The following is a 17,365-nucleotide window of genomic DNA, read 5'->3' as shown; positions in this document are numbered from 1 at the left end:
AAACAAAATTCCCACATTCCCTAATAGTGTGGGACCCTCAGAAACAGGACAGAAGCCATGTTTCTACATACGACAGCATTTTAGGTTTAGAGGCCCCTTTGGAGATAATCCAGTTGCCAAAAAAGATGGTGTCTCCCGATTTAGAGTGTGGGGCCTCTTAGGCTCCGTGTTGAAAATCTCTAAAACCTGTGAACAGAGAAAACAGTGAAGAGGGGGAATTAGTTTGTAATCTGGAGTTAGATGCTTGCACTCCAGTCCGTTGGGCAGTCCTGCCGCTGGTCCCATGTCTGCCACTCTACTCTCCACCTTCACGGCTATATGTCCCTGAAAACCCTCTCAGTCCGACCTCCCTCATGAGTCTCCATCACACCCTGCCCTCTCACCCTGGCACTGTCTGAATTAGTCTTACTGTCTTTCGTTGCTTGCTTAGTATCTATCTTTTCCAATTATAAGCTCGGTGGGGTGAGGCGCGTGTTTTCTGTTGGCCACGTGTATCTCTAGCACCTGGTGCAGAGGAGGTGCTCAGGAAACATCCACATCTGTCCCATGACTGTTCTTAACTTTTATGTAATTTTTAAAAGGCTTCCCTGATAGCCTGGTTGGTAAAGAATCTGCCTGCAGTGCGGGAGACCTGGCTTCGATCCCTGGGTTGGGAAGATCCCCTGGAGAAGGGAATGGCAACTCACTCCAATATTCTGGCCTGGAGAATTCCATGGACTGTGTAGTCCACAGGGTCACAAAGAGTCAGACACGGCTGAGAAACTTTCACTTCACATTTTTTAAAAATATTTTGTTTATTCAACTGCACTGGTCTTCATTAGAGCACATGGGATCTTTAGCTGTGGCATGTGAACCCTTGGATGCAGCATGTGTAATCCATTTCCCTGACTAGGAATTGAACCCGGGCCAGCCTCCTGCATTGGGAGCATGGAGTCTTAGCCACTGGACCACCAGGGCGAAGTCCCTAATTTCTAGCTTAGAGAAAAGTTGTAGGAATAATAAAAGAACTCCATGTATGCTTGATCCAGATTCACCAGTGATTTGCATCTTGTTCCATTTTCATCATTGTGTGTGTGTGTGTGCATGAGCTACATGCCTACAGTTTGAGAGTAAGTTGGAATGTTGGCAACTCGGCACCTTTACAACTAAATGTTCATTTCCTCTGAGCAAGGACATTCTCTCAATCAAAACCAGGAAGTTGAGTCTTGTTATGACACTAGTTTCGAATCTTGAGTCTAGTCTGCAGTCACATTTCACCAATAGTAGTTTTTTTCAGCCACACCACCAGGCATGTGGGATCTTAGTTCCCTGACCAGGGATGGAACCTGCACCCTCTGCGATGGAAGCGCAGAGTCGTAACCACTGGACCACCAGGGAAGTCCCACCTGTAATATGTTCAGTAGCAGCATTTCCTCAGTCCAGGATTAGTCATTGCATTTAGCCATCAGGTCTCTGTAGTCATCGCCTGTGACCAGGGAAAGTTCCCCAGCTTTCCCTGTCTGCATTTTGCCACGCTGGGGGCGTGGAGACCAGTCATTTCTGCAGGTCATTTCTGAGGTTTCCCTCGGTGTATGAGTCTGTCAGCCGGTGCGTTGCTTCCTGTCTGTCTTCTAAGCCTCTGTGTCCTCTCTTCTGGCTCTTGCCTTTCTCTCCAGGTAGAGAAGATCCGCCAGGTGAAGGCCAAGTCACTGTACCTGCAGGTGGAGAAGCTGCGGCAGAACCTCAACAAGCTGGAGAGCACCATCAGCGCCGTCCAGCAGGTCCTGGAGGAGGGCCGGGCGCTGGACATCCTGCTGGCCCGGGACCGCATGCTGGCCCAGGTACAGGAGCTCAAGACCGTGCGCAGTCTGCTGCAGCCCCAGGAGGACGACCGGGTCATGTTCACACCCCCCGACCAGGCCCTGTATCTCGCCATCAAATCCTTCGGCTTCGTCAGCAGCGGGGCCTTCGCGCCGCTCACCAAGGCCACGGGCGATGGCCTCAAGCGGGCCCTGCAGGGAAAGGTGGCCTCCTTCACTGTCATCGGCTACGACCACGACGGGGAGCCACGGCTGTCGGGGGGTGACCTCATGTCGGCCGTGGTCCTGGGCCCCGACGGCAACCTGTTCGGCGCAGAGGTGAGCGACCAGCAGAACGGGACGTACGTGGTGAGCTACCGGCCGCAGCTGGAGGGGGAGCACCTGGTGTCGGTCACCCTGTGCAACCAGCATATCGAGAACAGCCCCTTCAAGGTGGTGGTCAAGTCTGGCCGCAGCTACGTGGGCATCGGGCTCCCCGGCCTGAGCTTTGGCAGTGAGGGCGACAGCGACGGCAAGCTCTGCCGCCCGTGGGGCGTGAGCGTGGACAAGGAGGGCTACATCGTGGTGGCCGACCGCAGCAACAACCGCATCCAGGTGTTCAAGCCGTGCGGCGCCTTCCACCACAAGTTTGGCACGCTGGGCTCCCGGCCGGGGCAGTTCGACCGGCCTGCCGGGGTGGCCTGCGATGCCTCCCGCAGGATCGTGGTGGCCGACAAGGACAATCATCGCATCCAGATCTTCACCTTCGAGGGCCAGTTCCTCCTCAAGTTCGGGGAGAAGGGCACCAAGAACGGGCAGTTCAACTACCCCTGGGATGTGGCAGTGAATTCCGAGGGCAAGATCTTGGTCTCAGACACGCGGAACCATCGCATCCAGCTGTTCGGGCCCGACGGGGTCTTCCTGAATAAGTACGGCTTCGAGGGGGCTCTCTGGAAGCACTTTGACTCCCCGCGGGGCGTGGCTTTCAACCACGAGGGCCACTTGGTGGTCACCGACTTCAACAACCACCGGCTCCTCGTCATCCACCCGGACTGCCAGTCGGCCCGCTTCCTGGGCTCCGAGGGCACGGGCAATGGGCAGTTTCTGCGGCCGCAGGGCGTGGCTGTGGATCAGGAGGGGCGCATCATCGTGGCCGACTCCAGGAACCACCGGGTGCAGATGTTCGAGTCCAATGGTAGCTTCCTGTGCAAGTTTGGCGCCCAGGGCAGCGGCTTCGGGCAGATGGACCGGCCGTCCGGCATCGCGGTCACGCCGGACGGGATGATCGTCGTGGTGGACTTTGGCAACAATCGAATCCTCATCTTCTAATCAGATTTCCTGGGCTTCCGTGTTTGGGGTGCGCGTGTGTCCATCTCTCCTCTGTCTCTTCTCCCCGCTTTTGAATTTCAAAGAGGAAACTGTCTCAGGGAAAAAAGTTTGTTTTTTTTTTTTTTGTCGCTTTTGTTTGAAAGACAACAAGAAAAGTACAACATTGCTTACGTCCTACCTCATCTTTATTTTTTTACAGATGAATGTACTTATCTTTTCTGCAGGGATTGAGCCTGTGAAGTGATATCTCTATCTACCTCAGAAACCTTTTACATTTCCTTCTCCGACAGGCCCTCTGCCTCCTCCCACCCTCGCTCATTGGGGGCTTCCCTCCCCCCTCCACGGGGTGTGACACGCACAAGCCTAGCATCTCTGGCTGGGGGGAGGCACTGGATGTGTACGGTGGGGTGCATTCTGTAGATTGAGCCAAGGAAACATGAGAAAACTACTAAGTAAAAAGAAAAAAAAAAAAACAAAAAAACTATAAAACATGGAAAAATAGGATTTAAGATGCTTAATTGTAGAGTATTTGTGTTCTTAAGAATACTGTGTTTATGGGGTTAGGTTGTGTTGTGTGATCTTGATCTTTTCGGGAAAAATCTTTTTTTTTTTCTTTATATTTTCTTTCTTTTAATGCTGCAACAGAGAACTTTCCTGTGTTCTCCTTTTATACCTCAGTGTGCTTCTCATCCTGTCCAACATCAGCATCTTTTCTTACTCCTAGAAGATGTGGCTGTGGCTTACTAGCCGAGAAAAGCTGACCATTCCTATTTTAGGGTATGCAATCTTTTATTTCTTCTGAGGGAGGGGGTGTGTGTATGTGTGTGTGTGTGAGAGAGAGAGTTGAAACCACCTTACAGCAAAATAGCAAAACTGAAAATGCCATACCACCTCCCGAAGAACTTTCTTCTCACACTTTGGTTTCTGATAAATAGATGTAGTTCAAGCTTTTTGATTAAAAGTATTTTTGGAAGTTAAGTGATTTTTCGTTTGCTGTTGGTTATAAAGAATTCGTTAGAAGGAAGAAGGAAAGTCGCCTCCTGCTTAGAATGAGGATTTTCAGGCGTGGATGTGGTCAGCAGAGAGCATGAGGCACAGGCGAGGGACCCCAAACTGCGGTTGATTGTGGTTCTCTGAACCCTAGGCATTTCTCCTCCTAAGACGAGTAGGCAAAGGAATGAACTTTTGTTTTAAAAGCACAATTTTTTCCTGCTTTGGAAGTTCAGGGAGATGGGATGTTTGCGAGTCAAGTAGGAACAGCCCACTGCCACGCCCTCTCTCAGCTCACCTTCACAGAGCAGTCTGCTCCTGAGCCACGGAGCGTGGTTCGTTTTCCCCTCAAAGGCCTTTGAATGTAAAGGATTTGTAAGCCAAAAATCTCCCCAACCTGAAAAACGTATAGGACAGAATACCTCTTGTTCAACCAAAGAACGAAGATTTAGGAAGCCGGTCTCCCCAGCTGCGGAACCACGAGATGGCATCTGTCACTTTACAGGGTGGGTTTGTCAGAAGCTGGACTGGGGTGCAGAGCCTTGTGCTTCTGAGCCTTGGCCGTCTTGGAAATACTGAAGTGAGAACCAAATTCCAGAAAGGCACCAGAGAGTGAGGTGCGCCTGGACAGAAGTGTCAAATATGATCTGTCCCCTAACAGATCCAGTGTCTGGCCCTGTATTGAAGAGAAATTCCTCTTGCAGTATGGCTAGGGTTTTTAACGAACAGAATAAAGTTAACAAACGGAACAACTCTTTGTTTTTCCCAATGAAGAGGAGATGATGGGAAATAGTGTAGCCAGCCAATCAAATTGCTTTTCCCATCCAGCTTTTTGGGACATTTACCATTTTGCGGTCCCCTGTCTCTTCCCATTGCTTTAGTTCTGGGGTTTCTAAGTGACCAAAATGGGGGGAACCTCGTTCCATAAAGGAGAACCACGTGCGGTGAAAGATCCCCAAACTGGAAAGCAGCTTCAAACTGCTGTCACCCAGATGCACTGTTGCTGGGTAGGGAGGTGTTCCGTAAAGGCACCTCTTCTTTTATTGAAGAATTTAGTAGTGATTCCCTAATAGTGAATTCCCCTCTAATACCTATTCAGTTGTCTTTTAGGCTGTCCCTGGTAAAGAGCACATGTAATTAAGCATTTTTATTGTGTGTGTTTTTTTTTTAATTTTGGAGTAACTTGGTGCTGATCCTCCTTCTCTCAGTCCTCCTGTTCCCCCAAGTAATCACCAAAGACAACCGATTTTAAATGCTTAAATTGTTTTTTTAGTTGGGAGGGGGGAGTGGATCTTGAAAATTCTTTCAGGTGCTCTGAAATGCAGCTCGTGATTAGGGTTCGGCTGAGTTGTTTGAGGTAGTCACTACCTTCGGTTAGTCTGTCTTTGGTTTCATCATCCTCACTCTCACTTTTGCTCCAGTTTCCCCATTTGTGGGGAAATACTGGGACCTGAGTGAGAAATTTACTTGGTGAGTAGCAGTAACTAATGCTGCTTCTTTAAAGTTTGTCTGTGGATCTGGTTGTGAATCCAGGGTTTCCACACGTGGCTGAAATGACCAGGGCTTCATTAATCAACAGTCCAGTGTGCAGGCTTAAAGCAAACAGGCCCCCTCCCTGCAACGAGCATGGAGGGTGGGTGACAGCCTCTTCACTCTCTGTAAAAGATACATCTCCTTACCTTGTCTGCGCCTAGAATTGTGCGTCACCGCCATTCGAGAAACACAGTCACACTTGGGAAGCTTTTGTTTGTAAAACACTGCCGTCTGTGGCTGCTCCCGATTGACTCCTGACCCACAAGGGATTGGTGCAAAGCACTCGGAGTGTGCTTCTTGTACAGTGTGGAATGCTCCGGATCAAAGAGTCATGAGAAAGGCTAGCCTTTGGACCTCCCTAGAATGAGTGAGGCTGTTCACAATACGTGTTTACCAGTGCAGGTCTCCTGCCCCTTAGGAGGTGTGACACCAGGGTAGCAGGAATTGGGTCAAAGCAGGAGTCCTTAACGTGGTGTAAAGATAGGGTTCCTGGGTGCTGTGAGCGAGGAGGATAAAATGTTTCCATTGAGGAATGTGATGCTGAGACAGTAATCCCCGTGTATGTCCGATCTGGTCAGGGGATGGAATGGGGTGTAGGGTCAGTATATGGTTTGAGATGCCAATTGGATTTAGATGTACAGGTTTAAATATTACAATGGCTAAAGGAAATCTAAACAACCCACAGAGGCAAACCACTTTTAGTTGACACCGACTTGACATTTCGGAAGTATTACTAGTGGTTGGGTTTGCTTCGTGGTGTGTGTTGTTTTTGTTTTTTTTTGAATACTGGGTTGGCCAAAAAGTTTGCTGGGGTTTTTCCATAAGGTGTGATGGAAAACCCCAAACAAACTTTTTGGCCGACCCAGTAATTCCTGTGTGAATTTGGTCACGAGAAACAGTACTATCTCAGCCTGTGCTGTGTGGTGGCTGGCAGGTGGCACTCAAGTTGCCTGGAGCGCAGTGGCCCAGACAGGACCCCAAGTCCACTGGCTCTTTGATTGACAGAACCCAGTTAAGTCTAACTTATTTGGGGCATCACAAGACTAGGGTACCATAAACAGAATCTAAATTACATGCTGGGCCAAAAACAAGTTGCCAGAATTGAAGGCACTTTGAAATGCGGTTGCAAGAGAAGACCGTGCGACTGGCTCCGTCTGCTTTATTCTAGTTAAGCCAAAGCTTAATGATTCGAGGAGGGAAGTCTTACTGTTTTCTGTGTGTTGTCTTCCTCTCTGAAGATCTTGAGACTGCTGTGTCCTGGTAGGTAGCGAAAGATATGCCAAAGTTATAGGCTGGTTTTGTGGTTTTTTGTTTTTGTTTTTCCTGTTAAAAAAGAGAAAAAAATCCGATGGTGCCAAAAAGTATTTATTTAAGACATCACTCTTACTGAGTTTCCAACAGTCTGGGGCTGTATAAAAAGTCTTAATACTTGCATGTGGTGGAATTGCAGAACCTGGCCCTCCCAATCTTCTCTGGCCCTTTGCAGGCCGGGGCGTAAATCACAGACAGACACAAGAACACACCCACCCACCCACTCACTCCACTCCACACCGTCTGCTTTTGTTTCATTTCTACCTCACTTTTGGCAGAAAGTCATCTACCTCACACTAGCATCTGACAGGGTCTCTGAATAGTATTAATCCACCGGGAGTGGGTGGGAGCAGAGAGCTACCTCGAGAAGAAAACGTTTTCCTTAATTCCAGAACTGACTTCTCCCAGGAGGAACATTGGACCGACCTTGAAAAAGAAACCTGGAAACCAAATCTTCCTATACTCATGCAGAACCAAGTCCTTAAACCCAAATATTTCTTACCAATCTGGCTTTTTTCCCCCACCAGGAGTTAACGACGCACACCATTACCACGTTGCTCAGTGTTCTGAAACCACGGGTACATCTGACCTGTTTGAGGACTTAACTGCAAATGAAGACCTTTAGGTCTTTCTCTCTTTTTTTGTTCTCTCTCTCTCTTCAAGAGAAAAAATATTTTATCTGTATTTTGAATGTCTACAAATACAGCCTTTTAGGAGCAATTCTAAGGGTCTGGTTGTTGAAAACATCACCTATTGGAAGGGAATGAGCATCCTTTAGACCTTGTGATTGTATTTATACCCTTTCTGGACCCAGCAAGGCATGCCTCACCATGACATTGCAACAATCACTGTCTGACTGAGCAGTGATGGTGAATGGTGTGTCACTCTTCTGTTCTGTGTTTGATTTTTTTCCCCCCCTACCAAAGGTAACACATTCTCTGGGTTGTTCTTTTCCTTTGCTTGTTGATTAAATACTTGATAAAGTTGAGAAGCACATTACCATGAAAATACTGTATTGCCTCTCCACTTCTCTCCCTCCCCTCGCTTCAGGTTTTGTTACAGTTTGGAAGGGAGGGTCCTAAAGACCACTGTCATTCTCGTGCATTTGGTTTAAAGATGTCATGGTGAAGAAATACCTCAAAGATGCCTATTTTAAAAAACTGATCTTACGGGTTAACAAGCCAGCCTGGTGGGATGTTTTTCCATCATCATTTAACCAGCAATGGTTCTAAAAGTTTTGTGTGTCCACATGGTCGTAGACCTCCTTTTAATGATTGTATTAACTTACAAGCTCAGGTAGTACTTTTCTTAAGGCTCTATCCCAGAGCACACTGACTGAATGTTAATGTGTGTAGCACAGTGTTTACTTCTTTAAATGACCAGCTCTGGAGTAGTTCTTTGTGTTTCTAGCAGTCTGTGTAGTTGTCTTTTTCAGAGGAAGATTTTTCACATTTCTGGGATGTTCTTGTTTTTAGGGCGGTAAGATTTCTTATTTTTTTTTCTTCTTTTCCCCAGTTCAATGCAGGTGAGAGGGTGGGTGGGTAAGGGATGTTTTTAACTAGCATGTTAGGTATATTCGGGTGGGTGGGAGGGTTGTTAGTGTTTGTTTGTTTGTTTTTTATGAATCTTGCTTATACTGTCCATTAGCTGTCATGCCCGGTCAACAAAATGCTTTAAATTTGAAAGTGTAGAACACATGGCTTGGTTGAGGGTGTTTTTTTGTTTTTTGTTTTGTGAGAAAAGCAAATGCAAAGTTGGAGAAAGTAACACGGGCATGTTGCCTGGGATTAGTGACTAAGATAAATCTTTTTTTTTTTTAATTTGTTCAAGGCAGACATGGTGGAAGGAATATGCACCACCAGACTAACTGCCTGGGCCACAGAAACCTATGCTGCAAGCCCTCCTGGTTGCTGACTGCCTCTTGACACTTTTCAAAATGGGCATTGCAGCGGTGGTGTGGATCCTGTCCATTAAGTGGAGAACTGGGGAAGTGAAGGGTTTTCCCCAGACCTTTAAGGTGGGTTCTTGTTTGGGGTGGGTTTTTGTGTTTTTTTTCCTCCTCCCTTCTGGAGTTTTACTTTTAAATGATACACTGCAGGCCTCAGGCATGACAGGCAATGAGCAGGTGAAGAACCGATGGGAAAGTGTTCAAAAACTCCTGTGTTAGCTAACAGGCTTCTGAATGTATCACTGTGGTCCACAGAGGAGGCTGGACAAAGTAGCAAGGAGATGATGTATCAGCTACTGCAGCCTTAAAACAAAGTTGGTGTCTCTCTGGACTTTAAAATTGTTCCTATGCAGCTTATTTTATTTTTGTTGAATCAAATAAACAAGAGGGTTTTTTCCATGGAAAGGCTGTGTCTGTGTGGTCCTTGATTCAGGAATAAAGAATGGTGTGTACACGGCCATCATGAAAGGGAGGTCTGTGATGGAGGATCCAGAGCTAGTACTCTGGTCAGTGGGTCAGATTGGGTCCATGCAGTGTTTGCAAAACAGGTGGATACCAAGACTTGTAAAAAAAAAAAAAGTACATTTTTATTTGGCTGCACTGCATCTTAATTGTGGCATGTGGGATCTAATTGCCCTCAGTTCAGTTCAGTCACTCAGTCGTGTCCGACTCTTTGCGACCCCATGAATCACAGCATGCCAGGCCTCCCTGTCCATCACCAACTCCCGGAGTTCACTTAAACTCATGTCCATCGAGTCGGTGATACCATCCAGCCATCTCATTCTCTGTTGTCGCCTTCTCCTCCCGCCCCCAATCTTTCCCAACATCAGAGTCTTTTCCAGTGAGTCAACTCTTCACATGAGGTGGCCAAAGTATTGGAGTTTCAGCTTTAGCATCAGTCCTTCCAATGAACTCCCAGGACTGATCTCCTTTGGATAGGCTGGTTGGATCTCCTTGCAGCCCAAGGGACTCTCAAGAGTCTTCTCCAGCACCACAGTTGAAAAGCATCAATTCTTTGGTGCTCTGCTTTCTTTATAGTCCAACTCTCACATCCATACATGACCACGGGAAAAACCATAGCCTTAACTAGATGGACCTTGGTTGGCAAAGTAATGGCTCTGCTTTTTAATATGCTATCTAAGTTGGTCATAACTTTCCTTCCAAGGAGTAAGCGTCTTTTAATTTCATGGCTGCAATCAGCATCCGCAGTGATTTTGGAGCCCAAAAAGATAAAGTTTGACACTGTTTACACTGTTTACCCATCTATTTCCCATGAAGTGATGGGACCAGATGCCATGATCTTTGTTTTCTGAATGTTGAGCTTCAAGCCAACTTTTTCACTCTCCTCTTTCATCAAGAGGCTTTTTAGTTCCTCTTCACTCTCTGCCATAAGGGTGGTGTCATCTGCATATCTGAGGTTATTGATATTTCTCCCGGCAATCTTGATTCCAGCTTGTGCTTCTTCCAGCCCAGCGTTACTCATGATGTACCCTGCATATAAGTTAAATAAACAGGGTGACAATATACAACCTTGACGTACTCCTTTTCCTATTTGGAATCAGTCTGTTGTTCCATGTCCAGTTCTAACTGTTGCTTCCTGACCTGCATACAGGTTTCTCAGGCAGTTCAGGTGGTCTGGTATTCCCATCTCTTTCAGAATTTTCCACAGTTTATTGTGATCCACACAGTCAAGGGCTTTGGCATAGTAAATAAAGCAGAAATAGATGTTTTTCTGGAACTCTTGCTTTTTCCATGATCCAGCGGATGTTGGCAATTTGATCTCTGGTGCCTCTGCCTTTTCAAAAACCTGCTTGTACATCTGGAAGTTACGGTTCACATATTGCTGAAGCCTGGCTTGGAGAATTTTGAGCATGAACTTGACTAGCGTGTGAGATGAATGCAATTGTGCGGTATTTTGAGCATTCTTTGGCATTGCCTTTCTTTGGGATTGGAATAAAGACTGACCTTTTCCAGTCCTGTGGCCACTGCTGAGTTTTCCAAATTTGCTGGCATATTGAGGGCAGCACTTTCACAGCATCACCTTTCAGGATTTGAAATGACTTAACTGGGATTCCATCACCTCCACTAGCTTTGGCCCACTTGACTTCACATTCCAAGATGTCTGGCTCTAGGTCAGTGATTACACCATCGTGATTATCATGGTCATGAAGATCTTTTTTGTACAGTGTATTCTTGCCACCTCTTCTTAATATCTTCTACCAGGGATCAAACCCAGGTGCCTCTGTATTGGGAACACAGAGCCCTAGCCTAGCCGCTGGACCACCAAGGAAGTCCCTAAAACACCTTTTTTTTTTTAATTTTATTTTTGGCCATATCCTGTGGCATATAGGATCTTTTTCCGACCAGGGATAGAAGCCAGGTCCCAGTAGTGAAACTGCCTAACCACTGGACAACCAGGGAGGTCCCCAACTTTCCTATTTTGGGGAGGGGTAAGGCAATTTTTATTTTAAAGAAGAGTTTTAGGTTCATAGCAGACATTGAGAGGAAAGCACAAAGATTTCCCAAAGGCCTCCTACCCTCACACATGCATAACCTTCCCCTCCAATCCACATCCTCCTGGGATTTTTCTCAGATGATGCAATGATCTAGAACTGGGCAATTGTGATGGTTTTTACAAGTAAGTGGGTGAATTCTATGATATATGAATAATCTCAATATGAAAAGGCATAGTACACAAATCAGTACATCTGGTTATATTAAAAATTAACGCCTAAATGAAAAGGTTTGATTGGTTTCTCTGTTTTTTTTTTTTCACTTATGTATTTATGATTGGAAAAAATTTATAATGCGAATTCACGGATTAAAAAACTTAGGTACAAAGTACAATATTACAGGACTTGTATTGGGAGGGCCACATGGCTAGCCTACCCTGAAAGTTGTAAGTGGTAGTGATACGGTGCCACTTCCCAGCAGGGCTATTTCTTGGGCATGGTGAGCCCTTGCTGAGTTCTGGTCCCTCTTCCAGGACCTCAGGCAGCATTCTAAGGAAGGCAGCATCACCAGCCCAGGTTTAGGAATGAGGCGAACACACCTGGCCAACCAGAGATGTACATGTGACCAAAATATGTACAGATGTTACTTTTAAAATCTTAAAATATCAGTCCAATGAACATCATTAAAAAGTGAAAAGAGAAGGCTTGGCCTTGGAGAAGATATTTATAAAGGTATGAAAACCTGAAGGTCAGTCATGTCCAACCCTTTGCAACCCTGTGGGCTGTAGCCCACCAAGCTCCTCGGTCCATGGAAAAGAATACTGGAGTGGTTGCCATTCCCATCTCCAGGGGATCTTCTTGACCCAGGGATCTAACCCAAGTCTCCTATGTCTCCTGCATTGCAGGCAGGCAGCTTCTTTACCACAGAGCCACCAGGGAAGCCCCTTATAAAGGTATAAGTAACAGCAAGTAATATTCCAGAGTATTTAAAGAATTAGAAATCATAAGGAAAATATAGTCCAATTAAAAAAACGGACAAAGGATCAGTTAGGTAATTTATAGAGCTCAGCTGCACTAGAGCTCAGGGAAATAACAAACTAAACAAAAATAAGATACCATTTTGTACTCAAAAGTTTGACAAAAGTGTTAGTCTTATTATAGCAAGTGCTAGGAACTGTCATACACAGCTGGTGGGAGTGTGCAACTGTTAGCAGGGGTATTTGTCAATTCCTAGTAAATGGAAAACATGGGTATGCACTAAGATCCAGTCCTTTCACCTCCTAGAGTGTGCTTTGGAGAGACTAGCACAAGACGTGAGAATACATGTGATACATTTATTCACTGGACTATAAAATGAATGACCAGGAGCTAACTGTGGGTACATTTAAAAGTCGAAGGAGCTAGTTTCAGGGGGACTTGACAGTATGCCTTTTTTGAAATGTAAGTTAAAATTTAATTATTTGCTCAATATGGAAAATACTTAAATCACAGAATTGAAGAAAATCAACTTTCTTTTATGCAAACTATAAAAGGCCAACCAAAGTCAAATCATGTTTGATGAAATTAATAATTTTAAATTAGAAGCCAATATATAATGTTTTGTCTCAGGGAAGTGCTGGATCTATCATAACTTTTAGTTACTTTGTCTTTTATTAACAATGTTTGGGCATATTAATTTTATATTTTTAATGCTATTTTTAAAGCAACAATGGAGGTAAGAAAATATCCTTTACTCTTAAAAGTATTTTTAGCATGGTCTTGTTTAATCACTAAGTCATGTCCAGTTCTTTTGTTGATCCCATGGACAGAGCCCACCAGGCTCCTCTGTCCATGGGATTTCCTAGGCAAGAATACTGGAGTGGGTTGCCATTTCCTTCTCCATACAGTAAGACTTATACATGTTTGAAAAAAGCTCAAAACAGTACTACATATTTGTGGTTTTTTGTTTCATGGGTTTTTGGGGTGGGGGGGTAGGTGGGGCACACAGTAGCACTCAGGTTCTTCGTTCCCAGACCAGGGAACAAACCCATCTCCCCTGTAGTGGAAGTGCAGAATCCTAAACACTGGACCACCAGGGGATTGCCAACATAGGCTTACTCTTGATCCCACACGCCCAGCCTAATGCCAGAATGAGGGCGTTCCTAGAAGAAAGGAAGAGGTGGGGGAGGTTGCCTTTTGGTGGGGAAGATGTGTGGGTTTTGAGCTAGGTTTGGAGGCAAATGTTCCTGCAACATTGACAAATGTGAACATGACCTTGTTAATCCAGAATCTTACAGACGTTACGATTTTGGCTGGGCGTTCACCCTCATCTCTCTTGTGGTTGGTGGAGTCTGATGTGAATGTACTTCCTGCTCAACCAAGCCCTTCAACAGGGCTTGCTGGAACAGGTGGCCTAACAACAATTCTATTTTCTTGGATGGGGTAATTTCCTACTGTTCGACTCAGAAGATGTCAACTTTGATTTCAGTGATTGGAGGCTTATCTTGGCAACTTTCACAGTCAAGTATTCCCAACATTAAAAAAAAAAAATGTTATTGAAGTAGAGTTGATAACATGTTTTAAAATGGCTATCACAGGTAACACAAAGAATTCTATTTCTAGTAATGTGCACTATCCTTGGTACAAAAGGCTACAGACAGTATTTTCACTGGACCAAGCTATCACTGAATCTGAAACTTTTAACTGTTTTCTTTTTTTGGCCGAGCCCGTCCTGCGGGATCTTAGTTCACTGACCCAGGATCGAACCAGTGCCCTGTGCAATGGAATTGTGGAGTCGTAACCACTGGACTTCCAAGGAATTCCCAACACTTTTAAGTGTTTTTACAGTGTGTTCTGGGCAAGGACAGACCCTACTGCTTGAGGAGAGTTCAACAGCAGCCTGGACCACCATCTGCCAGATGAGTTGGGGTTAGCTGGGAGGGGCTGGCACACACTCTCATCTAGACTGAGAGATCTCATTAGGTTTGGGGACTCAGTTTAGGAAATGTGCCTGTAATGTTAAGGTCTGGGGTGGGAATGAGGAGAGAAAGGAGGAGGGATCCACCCAGAACATACTGCCCCCCAGCCAGTGCCAGCATGTCAAGGTTCCCAGCCGGTTCCAGCAGGATCCCTGAAAAACAAGCTCTGTTGTGACTCCAGCACCACGAGTATTCACTGCACCTTCCACAAAGCAACATACTCTCCCAACTAGATCTCCCTCCAGGACATTTTTCCTAAAGCAAGTGAAACCAAGATACAGGCAGAAGCCCACCTTGGAAGGGTATCTGCTTCCCTGGTGGCTCAGCCTATCCATGCAGGAGACACAGGTTTGATCCCTGGGTCAGGAAGATCCCCTGGAGGAAGAAATGGCAACCCACTCCAGTGTTCTTGCCTGGAGAATCCAGGAGCCTGGTGGACTAGACCTTGGGGTCGCAAAGAGTCAAACATGACTTAATGACTAAACAACAACAACCTCAAGTCATCAGGCATTAGATCCTGGAGGTGGAGGTACCTGCTATACAGCACTGTTTTTTTGGTGAAATTGCTGACTGACTGCCTTTATCAAAGCACTTTGTAAGCAAAAAAAAAAAGAAACACTTGGTAGGAACTGCTTCCCTGTCCATCACCAACTCTTGAAGCTTGCTCAAACTCATGTCCATAGAGTCAGTGATGCCATCCAACAATCTCATCCTCTGTCATCCCCTTCTCCTCCTGCCTTCGATCCTTCCCAGCATCAAGGTCTTTTCCAGTGAGTATACTGTGTGTGTATATCTATATATACACAATGAAGAGAAGGCAATGGCACCCCACTCCAGTACTCTTGCCTGGAAAACCCCATGGGAGGAGGAGCCTGGTGGGCTGTAGTCCATGGGGTCACAAAGAGTTGGACACGGCTGAGTGACTTCCCTTTCACTTTTCACTTTCATGCATTGGAGAAGGACATGGCAACCCACTCCAATGTTCTTGCCTGGAGATTCCCAGGGACGGGGGAGCCTGGTGGGCTGCTGTCTATGGGGTCGCACAGAGTTAGACACCACTGAAGCAACTTAGCAGCAGCAGCAGCATACACAGTGAGTATATTGTGTTTGTATATATACAATGAGTATATTGTGTATCTATATATACAATGAGTATATTGTATATATATACAATATGTATATATACATTAAAAATATATAACTAGGGACCTACTATATAGCACAGGGAACTCTAAATATTCTGTAATGGCTTATATGGGAAAAAAATCTGAAAAAGATTGGACACATACATATGTATAACTGATTCACTTTGCTGATTCATACCTGAAACTGTCATTGTAAATCAACTACTGTTGTTCAGTGGCTCGGTCATGTCCGACTCTTTGCAACCCCATGGACTGCAGCACGCCAGGCTTCCCTTTCTTTCATCATCTCCTGGAGCTTACTCAAACTCCAAAAAAAAGATAACACCATTGAGTCGGTGATACCATCAAACCATCTCATCCTCTGTCATCCCCTTCTCCTCCTGCCTTTAATTTTTCCCAGCATCCGAGCTTTTTCTAATGAGTCGGCTCGTCACATCAGGTGGCCAAAATATTGGAGCTTCAGCCTCAGCCTCAGTCCTTCTAATGAATATTCAGGACTGATTTCCTTTAGGATTGACTGGTTTGATCTCCTTGCCATCCAAGGGACTCTCAAGCGTCTTCTCCAGCACCACAGTTCGAAAGCATCAATTTTTTGGCACTCAGACTTCATTATGGTCCAGCTCTCACGTCCATACATGACTATTGGAAAAATCAACCATTCTCCAAAAAAATTAATTTAAAAAACATTTTTTTTTATAAAAAGAAGCACTGCTTACTACTTTGGGTTCCTTTCTGCTTATACATTTTTATTCTGTTCTGTTTTACTACTTTTTGTATGAATTTTCCCCTAAATATGTATATTCTTTTATTCTCTCTTTTTTCTTTATATGTATGTTTTTTCTTATATATTTTTATTGTTGATCAGGCCAGATATGCAGGTCTGTGTGTGTGTGTATGCGTTCAGGTGTGACTATGAACCGAAGAGTTCATTTTCATATTTGTCAGTTCTCCAGGAACCTCTGCCAACACCACCCATAACAAGTTGTGAAACTGAGCACATCTCTGCTCCCTGCAAGCTGGCTTCCTTTAGCAACCTCCTCACACCTGCCAGGGGAACTTCCCTTGTCACACTTCCAGACTAGAGATTTGGCAATGCCCCTTTGTTCGTTCATTAGTTCATTCTATAGTCAAATATCCAAACCTTTCAAATCTTTCTTTTTTGTAATATTTGTGTATTTATTTGGCTGCACCAGGACTCAGTTGTTGCATGCCAGACCTTTTAGTTGTAGCATTCAAAGTCTTAGTCATGACATGTGGGATCTAGTCCCCCAATCACGGGTCAAACCTGCCTCCCTTATATTCGAAGTGCAGAGTCTTAGCCACTGGGCCACCAGGGGAGTCCCAATGCCATTCCTCTTTATTTCCTCTCTCACCGTGCTTCTTCCATTATATGCAGAACTACAAAACCCTCGCTCTCTGCCGTCTCTCCTCTCCTAGCCTCACCATCATGCTATCTATTCCCTCCTGTATCCTTTCACCACAGTGCCCAGAAGGGACAGGTGCCTTGGATCTCAGCTCAGTGGTTTGACTTTGGTGGGTGGGATGATAAGGCTGTAAGAATTGCCCAGAGTTCAGGGACTGGTTCTATGGCAGGTGCAGGAGGCCAAGGATGAGAAGTAGGAGACAGGCCCAAAGCTGGGGGACTGGGAATAGTTGGAAAGAGCTGAAGCTAAGGAAATCTGAAGGAAAACGTGTTAGTGGAGACCCAAAAGGCTTGCTGATAGGTGGGGCTGGAAGTTCATCCAGAGGTTGAGTGACTTTCCCTATGTGTCAGGCAGGAGCCCAAACCCAAGGGTGTGGTTCCAACCTGGGATCAAAAACCTTTCTATATTTTGGTTCTGGTGAATCCAGGGATCAAGCTTCCATCTCTTCTGCCCTAGAGTTCATCGTTCAGCCCTGGGGAAGAGACCTCTGTGGACCC

General features: G+C 45.6%; 1 protein-coding gene across 1 annotated transcript in view; it reads left to right on the top strand.

The window, feature by feature from the left end:
* TRIM71 (tripartite motif containing 71) overlaps positions 1–3,244 on the top strand; it is a 60,779-nt gene extending 57,535 nt beyond the window's left edge. Inside the window, exon 4 of the mRNA XM_055413381.2 lies at positions 1,656–3,244. Within this exon, the coding sequence (XP_055269356.1) occupies positions 1,656–3,107 (1,452 nt within the window). The 3' untranslated portion in view covers positions 3,108–3,244. The remainder of the gene's footprint in view (positions 1–1,655) is intronic.
* Positions 3,245–17,365: the final 14,121 nt, after the last annotated feature.

The sequence above is a fragment of the Moschus berezovskii genome, chromosome 24 (assembly GCF_049115385.1).
Source record: "Moschus berezovskii isolate FMDL1 chromosome 24, NW_MosBer_1.0, whole genome shotgun sequence".
NCBI classification, from domain to species: Eukaryota; Metazoa; Chordata; class Mammalia; order Artiodactyla; family Moschidae; genus Moschus; species Moschus berezovskii.
This window is presented reverse-complemented; position numbering and strand designations above follow the sequence as displayed.